Source organism: Apostichopus japonicus, chromosome 8, assembly GCF_037975245.1.
Source record: "Apostichopus japonicus isolate 1M-3 chromosome 8, ASM3797524v1, whole genome shotgun sequence".
NCBI classification, from domain to species: domain Eukaryota; kingdom Metazoa; phylum Echinodermata; class Holothuroidea; order Aspidochirotida; family Stichopodidae; genus Apostichopus; species Apostichopus japonicus.
This window is the reverse complement of record NC_092568.1, coordinates 34546537-34566854: the sequence shown is the minus strand read 5'-3', so window position 1 is coordinate 34566854 and position 20318 is coordinate 34546537. Positions and strand designations below refer to the sequence as shown.

The following is a 20318-nucleotide window of genomic DNA, read 5'->3' as shown; positions in this document are numbered from 1 at the left end:
CAACGCCCCTCGTTGATTTAGGGTGTGTCTTATGATTTCTATTAGGGATAAACTTAGTACGCAGCATTTACTGTGCGGCAAAATATAATCAAACTAATGAATATTAATAAGCTTACCAAATGCACACTGTAATACTAATGTTTAGTGGTAATTGTGCAAAAGTAGAAATGCATGTATACATGCATTTCTCTTTTCTCTAGCGATTGTGTACTCATTGTATGTTTGCATTTGAAGGCGAGTTTCGTTTAGGAATTGACAGGAAGTTTAAATCAAGCAGGACCTTTGCTACGAACAGATCGAGATTAGCCTTATCGCAGAGTAGACGTGTATAGGCAGACCAAGATACAGAGGTGAATTCGTATTCCAGCACAAAACCATCGCTTGGGTAAGTAGTTACATTGAAGTTACCTTTTACCACAATCTTTACCAATTCCCTGTGGTAATAGTAGCGCAGACAGGGAAAACTTTGTTTTAACGTTCAAAGAGGGGACATAGAATGGTATATAAGTACGAAAAACTGAAGTTTGTTAGTGAATGTCTCACATAGAACATTTGTACGGAATGATAACAAACATTTTTATTGCAAATACTTTTAAATACGATAATGCAACGCAAAAAGTTTTCCGAGATAAGTCATCTTGATAATAAAAAAATATATAACAGAAATTCATTCATTCAAGTGGTTTTGATGTTGGCCAATATGCTGCAGGTAGATGTAAAAATTATGGACAGAGAATCCAAACGAAATTCTCGTTTCGTTTCAACCACCGGTATTCAATTCGATTCAAGAGATGTTTATAAATATAGAGAAAGAAGGAACTCAAAAAGAGGCTCATATTAGCTTGCTAGCATGAATCTTACCTTCCAAAGAATCACAGGAGTAAACAGAAAGATGGTGAAAAATGAGAAACAATAACACTAATAAAAGAGAGAAAAATAGGACGGCGTCCTGAAACTAAAATAATAAATAAAGTCAAAATGATCACTTGCTGCAGGAGTTAGCTCATTAGTTTATCCAATTACATGGCAGGGGGTCTGAGCATGTTGAAATACAACTGAAACATTATTAACAACAATAATTATTATAGTTAAAGTACAAGTGAAAAGGGAAGGCATCATGTCATTGTTAGACGGTTATTAATAAACAACATTGCTTAAGGTTAATACTAAAGCTTTAAAGCAATATAGAGTTCGGTTTGTAATTTTTCCAAACATTACTAAAATTAAGATTTCACTTAGTCACAATAAGACACTCGTCTGTGATTGTTCCACTTGTCATCACTTCTTAATTAAGGAAAACTACCACAGTTAATATTTTTCAGAACTTTTCAAACGTTTGGACTTTTACTTCACTTTTTCAAAAAGAAAGTTGGGTGGGTAGTCGTGCTAATGAGCGATTTGGTGTTAATAACCAACATCAAAAACTTGATCAAAATCAACTCAAAAAAGTGCCCTAGTGTACTAAATGTTACCAGGAAGATAATTTTAGGGTTTGGGCCCGACTACGAATGCTTGCTCGAGATAAACCGATTTTTATCAAAATGAAAGGAATGAATCAAATTTGAATCCTATTATTGAACAGCAAAGTGCTACGCAAAATAACTAAACCATGGTAATGCAATAAGTGTTTTATAAAGAAAGAGCAGAAAGTTGCAAGGAAGAACAGCCTGTCACGCAAACGTGTATAAATGGGATGCATCCATTCTCAAGTAAGGTAGAATTACCATTAAGAACTTAGCAACATGAAGAAATCGGTAAACCACGTGAAGTTGTAAACTTATATTGGCGATAATTCATACTAATATAATAGTAAAGCTAACACCCGATCAAAAGTTTTATAAACCTTCTCTTCACATTTTGCTCAACTTTTGGCCTTAAACATTTTAGAAAGCTTTATGGATTCAGTTCAGGAATGGTGTTACGTATTACATTTTTAGATCGTAAGTTTGACTATAAAGACAGCTTATATTTCCAATAGCACTCTCGTTTTTCGAGCACGGCTTTTAAATGATGTTAATATGATAGCATGAACAAATAGCAGGACAAGAGTTATACGGAATAATTGCGCTGACCTCGCATGTCCATTTCAACTTTTCATGTTTACTGCATATATGCAATATCTATGTCGTCATCTCCCATCGACATTCTAGAAAGGAATAATTTCTCTATAGTATTATATAGAAAATAAATGAACGAAAATGTAACATGATGATTATGACATACTCGTATGTCATTTCTCTTTCATTTCAAATGGGCGTCTTAAATTGATGTTGTCATTCATTGTGAAAGTAGCCATCTTATGTAAACCCAATGAGTTCTGACCTTCGATGGTGAAATCAAACAGTAAATTCAAATTAAGCAAGCTGCTCAAAACATCCAATCATCAGTGTGAGTTCCCCCTAAGTAAGCCTTACGAGGCGGTGGGGGAGGGGGGTCGCATGGGCAGACTGTGCCTACAAAATTTCAGGGGACTAAAATTCGGGCCAAAGTTGTTGAAAGATTTGGGCATCCTCGTGACAAAATGTTAAATTCAATTTAAAATTTAAAAAAATATATTCAGAAGGTTTCAAATCACGGTCGCTTCCCAGAATTATCTTCGATTCTTGCCCGAAATAAGTTCCAGATTCTCACCCGAATCATTCCCGGTTCTTGCCTAAATCGTTTCCGATTCAAGCCAGAATCGTTTCTGACTCTTGCCTGAATATTTCGACACATTATGATAACGTCGCGAGAAAGGTTGCCAACATTCTCTATATATCCCATGATTCCGGCAGCCTCAGGAAACTTACTTTTTGACTGCAATATTTTCTTCAAACAGCATTGTTTTAAGGCCTCCTTGTCATGACTGCCCATCTTATAAAATACTGATAGCTGCCGTCTCCATCTCCCCTACCATTTATGACAGCAGTCATACAGAGGTGGGCCTATTAGTAATTATAATATTTTGTGGAAAATTTATTTCCGAATGAGGAACACCCTTCCAAGTAGTGGCGCACTAAGCGAGGTACATGCATGTAATGTATATCATTTTATATAATTAAACATTCGAAATTGAAATGTTAATAACGCTTTGTATCAGTAGCATCGCATTCTATAGACAATGAAAACTAAACTTTCTTTTTTAAAGAATGAATTGAGTCCACATTTCATGATTTCAATATTCTCATATTAGGCTAACTTAAAAATGGTATACTGCAGTTAGGGAGAAAGAACACCTTTTACAATTTTTGTCTGACTTCAATTCCCTTAAAGTTTCAGTACTATTATACAAATAATAAATGGTTATGAGTGCAATAGTGCAAATATTTCATGAGTTGAAAGATGGAATGTTCCATTCAACTTGGCTGCGCCTCGTTGAATGGAACAAATTACATCTTTCAACGAATGAAATATTTGCACTATTGCACGAATGGAAACCATTCATTATTTGTTTTATACAGCACCTTCAAATTTGGATATAATTGGATGTAAAATGCACTCATGCAACAGATTGTTTTGAACAGACAGGCTTCTCTGCTCTCAAAGTGCTATCAAAAAAAGTATAACGCATGGTTCTATCATCATAGCGTGCAATAGAGCGGATTTTGCATGCAATCGACGAGCAATTGACTAATCAAATGGCCGAATATAATTAGGTGTTGTATAAAGCTTTTAGGTAATGATTATGGACGTTTTGTAATTTTTGGGAATATGGATAGTACCCTGCAGGAGCATAAATCCGTTTTTTTTTAAGAGAGGGGTCTAGATCAATTTCGATACTAGCTTGAAAAAATGTATTAAGGAAAGTGTCAATTTGTCTCTTATTTACACTTGTACACCTTCATTAGGAGTACATCGGGTAGGTTAAAGTCGTTGCAGCATATTACAAATCGGAAAGAGGAATTATTCTAAAAACTTCTCTGGAGATTGGAGTGCCTCTCGGGGCCCTAATGAGGATTCAGAGGGCAAACTCCAGGAAGTATTTAACAAAAATTCTTGGTCATGCATAAAGAGGTTAAGCAAAAACATTATATGTGCGACTGAGGAGCTCAATTTTTTTTGGGTATGTATATCTGAATTTGGAGAAATTCCGTGTTCTCTTGTTGCGACTTTAAAGGAAATCAACAGCCTGAAATAGAAATTAGAGATAGCGGAGCAACCGGAAGCTTTAGAATTTTGCTTACCTGATATTACCCAAACTTGGGAAATTCAGAGGGAGGGAGGGATTTTAGTACTCTTATGTCCAAATTGGCTCCTATTCTGAGACCAACTTGCCACCGATTTGAGAATGGACATGCATTTCCTAACCTTTATCTGAGGAACTGTTCATACTGTTAGTACGAGTGCTTTGAAGCTTGGCATAAACGTGCGCTTTACAAGCATTGTCCCAACTGTGACATGAATATTATGATATATTGTTTGTGACAACAATAGCTTTGCCATACATTTAAAACATCTGTCCACTATACTTGCATACTTGGACCTTGGTGTGCGACTCCACGCGTTCAGGTCACAGGTTAAACGATATATTTCCATACTGTATGAAGGACATAACAACAACAATAACAACAATAAAAAGAAACAATCACCAGGAATTGGCATGTTTTCTTTGTAATCGGTAAATTGAAAACATTATATGACATGACAGTTACTCTTATACAGTCGGTTGGTTACTCTATATAGTGCCGTGGTTCTGTATAGGGGCAGTCGTGTTATATAGACTTAGCATGTTAGTATAACACCACAACATGACAAATTCGTTAACTCGACAAGAAACATATTTTTGGCGTGTTGTCAAGTCCCGCGCATCTCAGGATCTCAACAAAGAATTTATCGCTTAACATAACTTGTCAACTTGACGAATATCGCATCTTGAACGTGTTATCAAGTTACATCGACATGCTTCGTCTATACCTCGCATGTCCCTTTAGGACCACTCTAGGATATTTAGGCAGGCTACGTTTTATAGCAAGGGCGTAGGAACCGGGGGGCTGGGGGGCGCCAGCCCCCCAGTGAAAAAAGTGGAGGGGCGGAAGTATCATTCCGCCCCCCCGCTTCGCAAGTCAGAAAACCCCTTTTTCATTTCCAAATGAGAAAAAAAATCTCATTTGGAGCACCAAATTGCATCTAAGGCCAGGTGAAAATACAAAATTAAGTTTACAAAATGGAGTGGGTGTTGAAGTGTGCTATATTGCACCAACTTGCATCTGAGGCCACCTGGAAATGCAAAAAATTCCAAAGAGGAGGGGGACACCCCCTCCCCTTAGACCCCTCCCCCAGGCCGGCTATCAGTCTTCAGCCCCCCACTCAAAAGTACCTTCCTACGCCACTGTTTTATAGTCTCTCTCAATGCAACTATACAGTCTGTTATATATCTCTTTCTTTAGATAAAACCTCCCACTGGTTGACGTATTATTGGTTCCAGTAATCTGCATGTCCACCGACGTTTGCATCATGCATGTTATTCATGTTATAATATTATGCGGGTAAGTATGAGGTAAATCAATCTGCAATACGCAGTGTTCAAACGTATGTAAGAGCTTTATTGACGACTACCGCAATAAAGCCACAGCGCAAGGCATTCCTATACCATATATATATATATATATATATATATATATATATATATATATATATATATATATATATATATATATATATATATATATATATATATATATATATATATGTATATATATATATACATACATACATATATATATATATATACATACATATATATATATACATACATATATATATATATTTATATCCAGAAGAGGCAATAATGGGCTTAGCACCATACCACATGTAACCACACCATGAATACCCACGCTGCTAGTTACCTCTGATGTGGTGCAACTTTCTGATTATTTAGCGTCATGTGAATGTATATTAGCCCAAAAAATCAGTTGCCATATCTCTTAATGATCATCCCATGTGCATTAAAGCTATGTTTCAAAATTGACCACTTTAGTCACTTTTTTATTCTTCAAATTGTTCAAATTATCTCTCTGTAACGAACTTCCCATAAGTTATAGTCTTTTACCGTCACGATACCGTACCAAACCTCACAGTCCTATCGGTACTTGGGAATTGTAGTGATAGTCGCACTGGCAAAGAATGCATCATGTCGAATCTTTGGGCATGTGCTTTGGCAAAAATACATCTTCCGGTGCATGCGTCCGAAAAAAAGGTTAAGTTTTGACTTTTTTTGTAAACACAGACGAGACATGCAATATTTTTGTTTGAATTTTCATTAGCTCGATCATTGCGTATTGTTGCAAAATGTTGACAGAAAAGTACATCGTCATTATTGCGTGACTATTTATAACACGCCAGTGTGCTACACAACCCCCGCTCCCTCCCAATAGTTTAACCAGGGGATCCCTAACTGGTGCATCAATCCCCAGGGGGTGCGTGAATCCATCCCAGGGGGTACGTGAGACGTTTCTGAAAGTCAAAACTAGAATACTTTTTATTGAACTCAAATCTGATATATCATGTCATTTAGTAATGTACACAAGTCGTACCTATCGACAAACTCCACAATATTAGACTATGAACTTGATCTTTTAGGAAGCACTGTTATGCGTATTATAGTATAATAATGACTCAGATCGTGTCTCGAAAAGTTGGGGGTTCTTGGAAAACTCTGACATCCACAGGGGGTTCGTGGGGGATAAAGTTAGGGAAACCCTGGTTTAAACCATCACAATTTAATACGTAATCAGACTTTGAGGTCACGCTCCACGAATGCAACACTCCGAGAAGAAGGTCCGTAAGAAGGTCATTTCTCTTTAATTGTTGTGCCGTAACTCATAATTTGTTTCTTCATTATTAGTATAGATCCTGCTAGGATCGAAACTTTAGTCCTCTAAAGTGTATCGTTCTATATGTTTAAGGCGAACTTTGTAGTGGCTTGTTCTATCTTTAACACTTCCATTAGTAACCTGAAGCTGTCAAAAAGAGTGTTATTCACGATCTTTATATTCTAATTTTCAATATCATAATTCTTCTATTCTACTCAGAGCCGTAATATCGGCAATGGGATATTCTACAACTCATGTGGCTAATGGTTACTTCGAACCCATATACGTGAAGGTAGATGTGAAGGAACTAACATCTCAGGAGATGTCCATCGGTGTCGGGGTCGGATACGTGTCTGCTAGTGCCACGATTAAGTCGACGTACGGGAACTTTATAACAGCAGGGTTTGCCAAAGTCTTACCATTGGACTTTGTTGGAATTTCCCCTGATGGCAGTGATGTTTATGTCTCCATCTGGTGTCTCTCTCAGGGGTACATATGGCAAAATATCCAACAAAAGGGGGATATCAGTTTCATTGTCAATATCAATGGTGGTGTAATGAGAGCTAAGTACGGTAGCATCTGGAATGATGAAAATGGGAATGACATTAAGCCTTCACAGACAGAAGTAGATCAAGCAGCAATTGCACAAGAAGCAAAGACAAGTTCTTCAGGAACCTCAAATCGGTTTGTGAAAACCTACTTCTGGGCTGTACAAATGTGTCTTACTCTCATCTTATTAGCTCATTTTTGTTAATAGTTCAAACCTTTAAAAAAAAAGATCGTCTGCATTTCACTAGATTGGTTGTAATGTAGAAATTCAAGTTTAAAACTCTTATACAAAAATAGATTACAATTGTAACTTTCTTAGGTGTAAAATTAAGGTCACATAATATTAGAGGTTTTACTTACACAAGTGTAAGTTAATACAATTCATACCGTCTGTATAGTGGTGTATTGATTTCAAGTTCCAATGTCCTTTCACTGAAAATAGTTCTCTGTATTACTGACCATTTTGTATACATTAGACATCGTGATAATGCAATGGAGTCCTGTATAACCATTGAGCCAAGCTCAGATAGCCAATACGAACATGTACTTCATCTTCCAGTAAATTAAATGTTACGAGCAATCATGATCAGCCGTGTTACAATAATAAACACTAATAATTGACCATATATATATGCTCTAGATATATCTAGATACATGATTATTGACGTTAACGGTTGTAGACAGTAACAATTAAGAAACAAACTAGATCGCTGCACCAACCTTTTACCAAGATCATGTACACTATCTCTTCCCTTGTGATGAGACTCGGTATACTTCTCGAACAGTGGCGTAGGAAGGTACTTTTGAGTGGGGACTGAAGGCCGGCCTGGGGGAGGGGTCTAAGGGGAGGGGGTGCCCCTCCTTTGGAATTTTTTGCATTTCCAGGTGGCCTCAGATGCAATGTGGTGCAATATAGCACACTTCAACAACCACTCCATTTTGTAAATAATTTTGCATTTTCACGTGGCCTTAGATGCAATTTGGTGCTCCAAATGAGATTTTTTTCTCATTTGGAAATGAAAAAGGGGTTTTCTGACTTGCGGATCGCGGGGGCGGAATGATACTTCCCCCCCCCCATATTTTTCACTGGGGGGCTGGCGCCCCAGCCCTCCGGTTCCTACGCCCTTGTTCACGAAGTCTATATACGTTTATGTTTCACCCGTCATGATCACATGGTTACAACCTTGATGTAAGGTGTGAGAGGGAATCAAGTTGTTTTGGGTTTTTTTGTAGCCCATGCTTTATCAAGCGTGACATTCTTAAAGTGTTACAATTTTTTTTTTCTTCTCCTTCATACTGTGTCAGATGATGTAGTAAAAAACTGAGAAAAAATTGCTGAAAAATTTTTTTTTTCTTTCTGTGTTGCGTGTCATTTTATTGAAAGACTTATCCGACAATGGAATGCCAACTTATCTGTATCGCTTGTTGTAAGTTTAATTGCTTACGAGATGAAATTAATTACTTATCCGTCGATCACTGTAAGGCACAATTAAAGAGATTTGTGATCCATCTCTATATTTGCAATGTTGATGTAGTTAAACACTAACAGAAATATACAATAATTGACATATTGAAAACGTTAAACAAAACACGAATCAGTTACTATTCCCTGCTTAACGATTATCAATAAATATACAAATAAACAATAGGAACTTAATGTATTAAACCTTTAATAGCAAAGAACGTGCAACATCGTTTCAATTTTGTTAAAAACTAAATTTTTCTGCTTCTAGTAAAACAAATGGATTTATAAAAAAAAAATAGTACATAGTCGGATACTTGATTGAAATTAAAAAGGTAATTGTTTGGTGGAATCAGAAAGACCATTTGGATCCTTAATATCTTGAACATGTTCATATTTGATATATTCCAAAGTAACATGGAATGTTTCATTAAGACAAAGACGAGTTGCCTGTAGGTAGCATACGCCCATTAAAAGCCCCATTGACTTACACACTAAATCACAAAAGTAATGTGGTCTGGAAGTTTTCGTCACTTGTAAACAAACCTCTTCACTCAGTGTTAAACAAATTTCCTACGCTGCTCCTGGGAGGCCTAAAGGGATCTAAAATTGCCTCAATTGACCCAATTTTCTCACCACATATAATCCCATTCATGCTCTTCAACATGCAAGCCACAAAAAAACTAGATTATGATTGAAAACAGGTCACAAAAGATGTTCTCCCGCTGCTTTTTGGCACTTTTCCTGAAGGAGAACAATCGAGCGGATTGATATAGACTCTAATAGGAGTATGCCACCTGTAACAAAAACTTCTGAAAGGCTGTCCAATTTATAGAATAGGCTGTCCATGCCACTGATCTCTACACTAACTGGATAGGCTGCGCGGCTCCGTGTGTGAAGCAGCCGGAAGTGACTCAGCGGCCATGTTGGGATATTCAAAACATCACCGCGCACATACAGTTCATACGTTGCTATGTCGGTCGGTGGCCGAGAAGGTGATGCGAAGAGAGGCCAAGGAAGGGAAGTGAATGTCGCAAAAACAATTCTTATTGATCAAGGAAGTGAAGTTGAACATTTGAACCCCTGTGAAATATGTGTTTTGCCAGACTAAAATGGTAAATATGCCTATTTTCCGTGCAGGAAAAGATATGGAATGGGTCGTCTGTACAGCGACAGACGCTGCAAGTGCAATGCAATACAAAGTCTATGGGATATGTCGGCCTAGGAACTTGAGGGGCATCCCTTCCTCCATGGATAGGGCCTTTTAATTTCAAGAAAAATGTTAAGCATTTCTTCTAAATTCACTTCAAATTGGGGGAAAGAATTTCATAACTGGACGAGGCTACACCATCCATGCACAAACTACATGTACCGGTATCTAGTATTGGGAAGGGCAAATATTAAAATTGTAGGTGGCTCGCAGGGTTACAAAAATTGAGTTTATTTCCATCTAGAAACTAGAAGTTAGTGTAGAGATCAGTTGTCCATGCTTTGTTGCATCTCTCATGCAATACGTGATGAGGAGAAGTCTGCTTAAACAGGTATGGTGCCAGCATGAATTCAGTTTATGACTACCGCCACCATAAAAAGCACCTCACGTAGGTGAGTATTAATTTGTTTAATTAAGGGATAGTCCAGGTAACATTTCTGATTGATGACAGAGGAACATAATCCAAGCATCCTCGTGAAGTTTCTTTTGCCTACGTACCTTTTTCGAGATAACAACATTTAAAGTTGACACGTTTTGTACCGAAATGAACTTGAAGCAAACAGGTGTGATGTCATAGAATGATACTAATTATATTTCAAATTTGTTTTATGTTTTTCTATAAAATTTACATGCAATCTTCGACTTCATAACTAAGGATATATCTCAGTATAACCACACTGCAGTCATTTGTAGATTGTTAATTTTATATCCCTGAGGTAACGTTCGACCCCTATCCAATTATAGGTCAAAACAAGACTAGTTAAAAATAAAGAAAACCAAATCATTTTACTGCCAGTGTGTAACTATAACAATGTACCTAACATTGTTTGCTTTATTCAGGACACTTATGCTACAATTATCAATAATTCGATTACGCTATGATGGAATTCGCTCGCAATTTTCACCAGGATGCTTGAAGCTATATAAAAAAAATCTTGAAACTTTTAATGTCAATCTGATATTATAGGAGGCGATTAGTTTAACTGATCGACTCGAGGAAGAAACCCAGAACAAGCCTGTCTTGGATCTTTATATAACACGTGAACTCTCAGTCACGTGATGCCATTATATATAATTGGAAATGATGCATGATGGGAAAGCTGTAATGCAACATCTGATTTAGTTGTAATTTAGTTGTAATTAATCATCAATTATAAAGCACGATAGGAAAGGGACTCTTAAGAGTCCATTCAGTGAATCTCCACTTATTGAGCTTACAACATGATGTAAAATTAATATGTTCCTTCCCCGTGTCGGCTGTGAGTCCATCAGGTAGCTCATTTGAATACTGCTAAGAAATCGCGGGAAAGTTGCAATGGTTCCCACAGTCACCGAGCTTTCATCCGTTACAGTATGTTAACGTTATGTGTAAGGAGTGCCGTATTTTCCATTTTTCTTCTTTTTTGGAGGGGGGGGGGGGGAGGGCTGTGTTCTGTTTTGTTCCGTGGGTGGATCAGGTGGAAGCAGGACACTTCGCCCAACAACCATTTCGCCCAACTGCCATTTCGCCCAACCTTACCATTTCGCCCAACCAGCCTGGTCATTTCGCCCAACCAGCCTGGTCATTTCGCCCAACCAGCCTGGTCATTTCGCCCAACCAGCCTGGTCATTTCGCCCAACCTTGATTAAATATGATACTTGAAAAGTAAACGTTCGGGAATTGTTAAAGTTACAGGATACGAACCGAATATTAAGGAAACTTGAGGACCGATCAGTGTGTTGGGGGTTAGGTTTGATAGTAAACGTTCGAATATTAAGGAATATTAAGGAAACTTGAAGTCCTTTTCTTTGTATAACTTTAGTAAGGAAACGTTACAGAATACGAACCGAATATTAAGGAATCTTGAGGATGGATCAGTGTTTTAGGGGTTAGGTTTGATAGGTTTGATAGTAAACGGTCGGGAATTGTTAACGTTACGGGATACGAACCGAGTATTAAGGAAACTTGAAGTCGTGTAAATTGATTAGGCCTACATATGTGATTACATATGTGGTTACATTGATAAATATTACGGACGGGTTTTATATATATATATTGTTTTTCACTTAACGTTCCGGAATTGTTAGTCAGTAGAATGGACCAGTATTTTAGGGGTTAGGTTTGATAGGTTTTTATGAAGACCGATTCCCCTGTGTTTGTATAACATTAGATTAACACTATGTAAAACTAGATAATATAACTACCAATAATATAACCCAAAATAAATCAAATTGAACTAGTGAAATAGAAACGGTTATATTATTCCACACCGATTCCCCTTTGTATAATAATATAACTTCCATTGTATGCGTAAACGCCTAAAGTAGTGTAATCCTCCCATTATACCCGAAATAACTGCTCAGACTCCGATCGATATCGAGCGGACCTCACTTTATTTACCTATTACGAAGTAACCTTACCCAAAATAAATCAAATTGAACTGGTGGAATAGAAAAAGTAATATTATTCTGACTGAATATTAGTAAAAATAAGGTTGGGCGAAATGACCAACACGGTTGGGCGAAATGACCAACACGGTTGGGCGAACTGACCATGCTGGTTGGGCGAAATGACCAACGCGGTTGGGCGAAATGACCAGGCTGGTTGGGCGAAATGGCAGTTGGGCGAAATGGTTGTTGGGCGAAGTGACTCGCAAGCGATCAGGTAAGAAACACTATAGTGTTCTAGCCTGGCTGACGCTCCAGCCATCATACGCAAATGACCATCACAATAAGACCACTCTCCTCTTGCTGACGACAGCAGATGGGAAGGAACATCAAGTGTGATGACGGAGTATTAAGTGTATAGAGCACGTTTAATATAGATCGATAGGAGACAATAAAAAGCCGCACAAGGAAATTTGCCTTAATTGCTGAAGCAAACGGTCACTTTCAACATGAGGGGAGCGTCACTTGAACGGATCGTTACGCAATAAGCTGTTCGAATGAATCCATGTTTCCATGGGGATAAGGCATGGTGACTCTCCTTCTAACATTGGGGAAGCAAACTACTCTGAGTTTACCAATGAAACACTCTTTGCTGCACAGCTTAATTTTACGTGGTAAACTCTTTCTTCGAAACAATAAGTTCCTCTTATTTCATATTTTATAAGTTCAGTACTCAACTGGTTAATATACATATTGATATACATATACAATGTCAACCTTCTTAATTTGACCTGTTTGTGGAATAATACCAGCACGAAACTCTGGTTAACAAGGAATCAGTCCAGATTCCTTATATATAATAAAATAGGCTAGACTATATTGGTAAGTCTGCTATGAAAGTGTGGTAGGTCGTTCTAGTTTACGTAGCGATGTTTATTTTTCAACACTTCTGACCTTAATGAAAACAAAGTACAGTAGTGAATCCAGAGAGGAGCACACGAGGTGGAGCGGGGAGGGCGCTGCTGGGGGAGAAGTAAGATTCATCTTTAAAACAATTTCAACCATTCTCACACAGGCAGGCTACCCCTTTGATATGCCATTGATCTAGCAATAGAGGCTGTTTATTTCGTGTTTGATAGCGAGAGAAAGAGTGTGTGTCATCAAAGCACGCGTGATGAGAATTGTCGTAATAGATTGCACTCCATATACTGACTGTCTATATTGGATTAAGGCACGGGATGATAATTGTTGAAGTAAATTTCGCTTCATACACTGGATATATTGGATCAATGGGCGGGATGAGAATCGTTGAGATAGATGGCGCTCCATATACACTGAGATTTGACATAACGAGGGACGGTTTGTCAGAGTAACGATAAGAATTTCGTTTGGTGAAGACTGAAGAGTTTGTATAGCCTGAATGAAATTTAAAAATAATTGTCACTTCTCGATCAGGCGTTGTTCTTCTTTCTATTATCAAACGAAAATGTATAAAGTACAAAGTAACGAAAAATTCTACAAACGGGGAGAAATATAACGGTATGTTTGCACTTGGTTTATTTGTACTCTCTTTGTTATACACTGTTTCAATGTCATAGAAAACTACTATTGCTTGGAAAACGAGAAAAAAAAATCCACACAAATATATTCATTCAGTATTATTAGATGGCCAAACAATAGACATTAAACTATTATGGAAGGTTAAATATGTAATTAAAACTAAAAGGCACATCAAAATTTGGTGGGCAATTACATTTTTGGTGCTGTGATTGGTAACGGGAGACTGGATTGATTTATGTTTACATATTCAGATATGTATTATTCACTGACTAATGATTTTAGATTCGTTAAATTTATCACCGAAGACAAGAATTTTGAAAGTAAACGCAATTGAATAATGAAAGATATCTGAGTACTCTATACAATTCATCCATTTAAATAATGTCTATTAATTTCATAAAATGTTACTATCTATACAGTCAATAATATTTTGTTTTTTGCATTTTATAGAGACAAATATCTTTAATAACATCTGGAATACTGAGGTAAAGTATTCATAAACCTTGTAAACACCATAATCGCTATGTTTTTATATCATATATTTTGTTGTTGTTATATATGAGTTTACTGGAAAAGGGTACCCCATACTCTATCTATATGAATCTTTTAGAAAGGTATCGCTGGTTTTGATTGGCCTTCCTTAGAATTTTTCTCAGTAATAATGTGAATGACAAATGCACGCGCTTTGATACCATATAGTTGAAAGTTTAGTTGGCCTATATAGTGTTTTATTAAATTACTGTATAATGAAGGGATTTGTGTCTCTCAATTTGACTTAAATATAATCTGATATTAATTGATATTAATTGAGTACAATGGGACGGGTCGTTTCACATCACATTGACGGTGCAGGATAAGGACATCACTTCAAGCTAAGACACACCCACAAAGATATGATTAAACATAAATACTAGCGTTTCACATAGCTGAGACAGCTATGACAAAGATAAACAAGTCACCAATTAGCTACGGTACATTCCATGGGTTTACAGCTTTCACAATGTAGGTAAAAGAGTCCTCATGGAAGTATCAAAAGGCAAGTTAAATGACTTGATCAAGTTTAGACTTGTCTCAAGCCGTTTACTTGGGGACAAGGTCATCGATGGATTCTCCCTTTTCAAGTTTCTTCTCCATTTCGATGAGAACCTTGACACCCTTGATGACGCAATTGACCTGTTCGACCTCTGAACTTCCGAGACGATCCAAGTTTGAGATATCGTAGACACCGCCGACACTCTCGGTGAATTCACCGCCTGTGAGAGAAAGGAAGATGAGAGCAATATGTGAGGAGGTGGTTTTTCAACATTTGAAGATACATTCATGGACGTTGAGATTTTACCTGTTTATTTTGTAACGATCACTTTTAATAAATCAAACAATAGGTCAGATGTTTATGTAACGCAATGCTTTCATGACTAAATTCTTACGTGATGCTCTGTGACCTTATTTCTTCTACCAAAAAAATCTTCTGTTTTGTCTTGTTTTTCATTTAGAAAAATCATTGCCAAATGATAGATCTTAAAAGAAAACTCATTTTGAAATCTCGGTCTATCAAATGTTATTAGTCTTTGAAACAATCTATTGGAAGTAATGGAAAAAAGTATATATATATTTCGCATACTAATCGTTCACGCATTCCCACTGCACCTGTTATATGACATTTAGTTCTCACTCTGTAGTGGTCTGCTGATTACATCAAACCTAGGTTCACGAACATTTAAAATGATTCCAATTCCTAATTACTGATTTTTCAGTATCTCAAGAGCTCAAATTATGCTCGATTTAGGTCGTAAAACTTTACTGATGCGGTATTCTTCCTTCAAATGCGAAACCGAACTCTACCTTTGAGTTAATTAAATCGGCATGTTTCTTCGGGGCTAACGTAAGAAAACGAACTGTGCTTTATGCGCGGTCTAGCTCTTTATTATATCCTTCTGTCGGGGATTGTGCGGTTTTCTCATGTAAATCAAACATTATGAGACGCCGAAGCGCCAAAAAAAAAAAGGAGTTTTGCTTTCCGTTATCACAATCAGGGCCGTAACCAATATTTTTGTATCTTTCTAATTATCAATTCTAAATCGTTCTTTGGAACGATTTTTCCAGAAAATTAGAAAATGTTCATACTTGTTCCTCTCTTCTGCAGTCGCATCTTGGTGCAAATTTCTTCAAATCTCTTGTCCTTGGCCATGTGTGGTAGCTTGGCGTGTACACTACACCTTACTCCGGTACCTAGGTTGGATGGGCAAGTCAGAACAAATCCAAGATGATCGTTCTTCATAAACTCTTTGCCGGTTTTATCTTTAATATGTTTCTCGACCTGAAAATAAAAAAAAATAATCATAAACAATCAATACTAAAAACAAAGAGAGAGAATCCCATGGTAATTTTACACAACTCTGGTAAAGAAATTTCAACATAAGACATTGTAGGTGGGGGAGGGAAGGGGGTATCCTTTCTTCGTATAACGGACAATGTTCCTTTGCAAACAGAGGGATAGTAATCTAGAAAATCTCCAAAGACATTCCATTAATGATAAAACATATACAATGTAGGACTAATGCACAATTTTGCCAGCTGTCGTGGAACCAATCATCCTCATGTAAGCAGAACTGATGGTATCACAATAGAGAAAGACATAACGAGAAAAGAAAAGAAGAAGAAAAAAAGGACAACCGAAGCAAAGAGGATGACAGACTGCTGAGAGGTAGTTCGTCGCCACAGCTTATCATTGAACACATTAACTTAGATTGTAACACAAGTATACTATTCGCACGGATCGATTGTTATATCTGTTAACAGGTACCTTACTGCACATTTGGTATCTGTAGTGCTGCGAACAGTTACCCTTACATTATTAACTATACATACGTAATTTTTGTGTACATGCCATAAGCATTAACCATAACCAATTTAAACTTGATATTGCCAGTAAATTCAAAGCACAGCCATTGACAATTTATGTAGAAACATCCAATTTATTTTATAACTCTCTCTCTCTGTCACACATGCGTGTAAGTCCTTCTTAATGGTAGCTTCGAAAGAAAAAGAGGGCGTTAAACTAAGAGAGTCCATAAAGGGGGCGCAGTGCAAGAATGTCAACAGTTCTCATGCTAGTCCCGTTCGGAGCGCGTACGTTTAGGAGACAGGTTAGAGCAGAATAAGGTTAATAGTTCTTTTTGAATAATTAAAACACGTCAATCAGAAAGAGGTGTATAGACATGGCATTACGTATTGAAAGGAAAGATGGAGCAGCGGGGGTGGGAAAGAAGCGCAATAATTGAGGGAGAGGACTGGAAGAGGTACCTCTGTAAGGCCACGAGTGAACCGTTCGAAGACTTCCTTCATGTTTCCTCCCATCTGCATAGAAATGATACGAGTGTGGTCCTCTTCATTAATCCATACAAGGAAGTTCTTCTTGTCATTATGCCTGTGAAATAAGCAGCCCGAAAATAAATAGTCACCGGTTAGTTACTCATACTAGAACCGTTTGGGTAATTAAAACTGAAGAAGAAAAGGGCTATTCGACATATATCTTCTGCCGACTATAACGATCATACTAGTAAATTATTTGCCTCACTTAAGCTACTGAAATTACCGGACCTTGTGAAAGTTCATCTTGCTACATTCGCTTATCGCTCTATTAATGGGTATAATCCGCCCACATGTAAAAATGTATTCACTGTTAATAGGGAAATCCATGATTATAATACAAGACAGGCTGGTCACATACATAGACTTTTTCCCCATAGTAACCTGGGTAAACAGAGTATACGTTATCGGGCAAACACTTGCTGGAATTATCTACTTAATCATCATGATCATATACAAAACGATTCTCAGTCACCACGTTCCTTTAAAAGTCAATTAAGCGAGGTTTACATAAGTGATTATTGATCCATATTACTTTTTAGAAATCTTTGTTTGTTTATATCGTTAACTCTGATAACTTAATTATTTTCCTTCTTTAGGGAGTGGCTCTACTCGATAAGCCTTTCAGGTTTTTAGATCACTTCCTTTCTCTTTATACTCAATTTCATATCTGTAAACGTTTGTATGACATACAATGTACCGTATATTGAGAAAAAACAAATAAATGAAATGAAATGAAAGAATGTGTGTGGCAGACTTCAAAGTTTTTGTTTATTCAACAAGTCTTAATCTATTGTCATAACCTGTCACGTCTAGTAGTTCTTTGCAATAATTTCTTGCAACCCATACATACAATTTGCTAGTTGGGAAAAATTATCTAAATTAAATTAAAATAACTTGGAAATCAGATTGAATTGAATGAACACATTGGATTTTACAGTGTATATACGGGCCTGCATGCTATGTGGTTGAATGTGGATGGAAATGTTTGGTTTTCATCATACTGGCACATACTTTATCTTCGGTGACATGTCTTTTAAAGAAATGAGTCAGTTTTCATCTGTTAGCAAGGTGATGAAAGCTCAATGGATATGCAGAACCCATGGTGGTCAAGAGAGCAACACCTACTGCAGGGGAACTGGACCCCTAGAAAACAAAAGAAACTATTACAGACATTGATGTAAGGTGAATGATGGGATTGGTAAACTTACCAGATACCTCTACCATCGGGGAAGTCCCTAGCCATACCACCGCTAGTAAAGTGACGGGACACAGGTCGATCGAAGAGGAAATGGTCATCAATTAATTGCTGCTGCGTCTTCTCGTCCATCTTCATCAGGGAGTAATATTTACCCTTGAGATCAGCAGCGAGAGAATTCAGAGCTGGTGAGGATTAACAATAGTAGAGAAATAGAATCATTATCATATAGTTCCATGTATTGAACGTAGTATCATATATGAGGGATATATCATCCTTCTATATATGAGGGACATATCATCCTTCTATATATGAGGGACATAGCATCATATATGAGGGACATAGCATCATATATGAGGGACATATCATCCTTCTATATATGAGGGACATATCATCCTTCTATATATGAGGGACATATCATCCTTCTATATATGAGGGACATAGCATCATATATGAGGGACATATCATCATATATGAGGGACATATCATCCTTCTATATATGAGGGACATATCATCCTTCTATATATGAGGGACATAGCATCATATATGAGGGACATAGCATCATATATGAGGGACATATCATCCTTCTACATTTGAGGGAGATATTATCCTTTTATATAGGGCATCCACACTATAGCTGGTGTAACCACAGCAACAACAACGACATTAGAGAGACTGTAACTATACACACGAGAAAGGCATCATGCCTTACCTTCGGAGACCATCTTTTCGATTGCCCTTCTCTCACTTCTACACACGTGAGGGGAGAGAGCCATACCCCGGATGTTACGTCCCGTTCGTACCCTGGAGCTGATGACGTAAGCAGGATCGAGGACATCATCAAGGATCTTAGAAGCATCCAAGTCGGTCTTATGGTTATCTATGAAAATAAGCGAGGAAAAGAAGAAAACGACAGTTTTAAGTATTGAATATACATCGTATTAATTATTCATGCATATTTTCACCCTAACCAACAAAAAAATACGTAATGAAACTCGGCACCCCCCCCCCCCCCTCCTCCACGTCTCCTTCAATGGATCTTAGGTTTCATTGCTCAATCACTAATATATTTTCCTTTTTCAGCTTAAGAATAAACCAATACATAGCATCTCATGTCAATCCATTTGGGTAAGATGTTTATTTGAAAATAAACGATTAAAAAATCACGTTTTACTGTGTTCGTGCAGTTCGTCGACATTGCATTACATTACATAGTTTATTATCTTGTTTTAAATGGTTTTCATGCCTGCAACATGTTTTATATACGTAAGCATGTCTAAATTTAGCTACAATTTTTTCCTAATATATATTTATTCACTATTGACAACTACTTATGTCGTGAATTGTCAAAATGTATATATTGTAATCAAAGTTATGCCGTACTTCTCTCATTCAGGCAATCTTATTAGCCTAGAAATTATTATCTGTTTCTGTATAAGATCTGTTTCTACAGCTGTTTTTTGGCAATTCATCACGTATTAGATTAAAGGAATCTGTCATTTTATAGCAAACTGTTAATATATTAACTAAACAATTAATCATGTTGTAGAAAAATTGCTACTATAATATTCAAATATAATATATATATTCAAATATTTAATATATATATATATATAATAGGCCTATATATAATATATATAATAAAATATTATTAAACAAGATCTGAATATTTGGACGACACCTTAACGCTTCCACAGTTATAGGGTTCTTATTGAGAAACCAATTAACTACCTCAAAGCATCTTTCAGCTACGATTCTTAATATTCGTAATGTACATTCTGCATTCGTGAGAGCTCATTGTGTTTTGATTGC

The 20318-nt window shown here is 36.9% G+C and overlaps 2 protein-coding genes and 1 long non-coding RNA gene across 3 annotated transcripts in view; 2 read left to right on the top strand and 1 right to left on the bottom strand.

Annotated features, from left to right (window-relative positions):
• The first annotated feature begins 220 nt into the window (after positions 1 to 220).
• Positions 221 to 8582, top strand: LOC139970802 (uncharacterized). The gene is made up of 3 exons (XM_071976811.1): positions 221 to 385; positions 5367 to 5465; positions 7011 to 8582. Exons 2-3 carry the CDS (start codon positions 5413 to 5415, stop codon positions 7543 to 7545), a joined length of 588 nt encoding a protein of 195 aa, XP_071832912.1. The 5' UTR covers positions 221 to 385; positions 5367 to 5412; the 3' UTR covers positions 7546 to 8582.
• Positions 8583 to 11136: 2554 nt separating this feature from the next.
• LOC139971724 (uncharacterized) lies at positions 11137 to 14308 on the top strand. The gene is made up of 2 exons (XR_011794456.1): positions 11137 to 11469; positions 12657 to 14308. It is a non-coding gene; the product is annotated as an uncharacterized lncRNA (long non-coding RNA).
• Positions 13920 to 20318, bottom strand: part of LOC139971723 (arginine kinase) — a 29153-nt gene continuing 22754 nt past the window's right edge. Inside the window, exons 4-8 of the mRNA XM_071978440.1 lie at positions 19219 to 19386; positions 18520 to 18691; positions 17243 to 17366; positions 16064 to 16256; positions 13920 to 15192 (exon numbers count right to left, since the gene is read on the bottom strand). Coding sequence (XP_071834541.1) covers positions 15020 to 15192; positions 16064 to 16256; positions 17243 to 17366; positions 18520 to 18691; positions 19219 to 19386 — 830 coding nt within the window. The 3' untranslated portion in view covers positions 13920 to 15019. The remainder of the gene's footprint in view (positions 15193 to 16063; positions 16257 to 17242; positions 17367 to 18519; positions 18692 to 19218; positions 19387 to 20318) is intronic.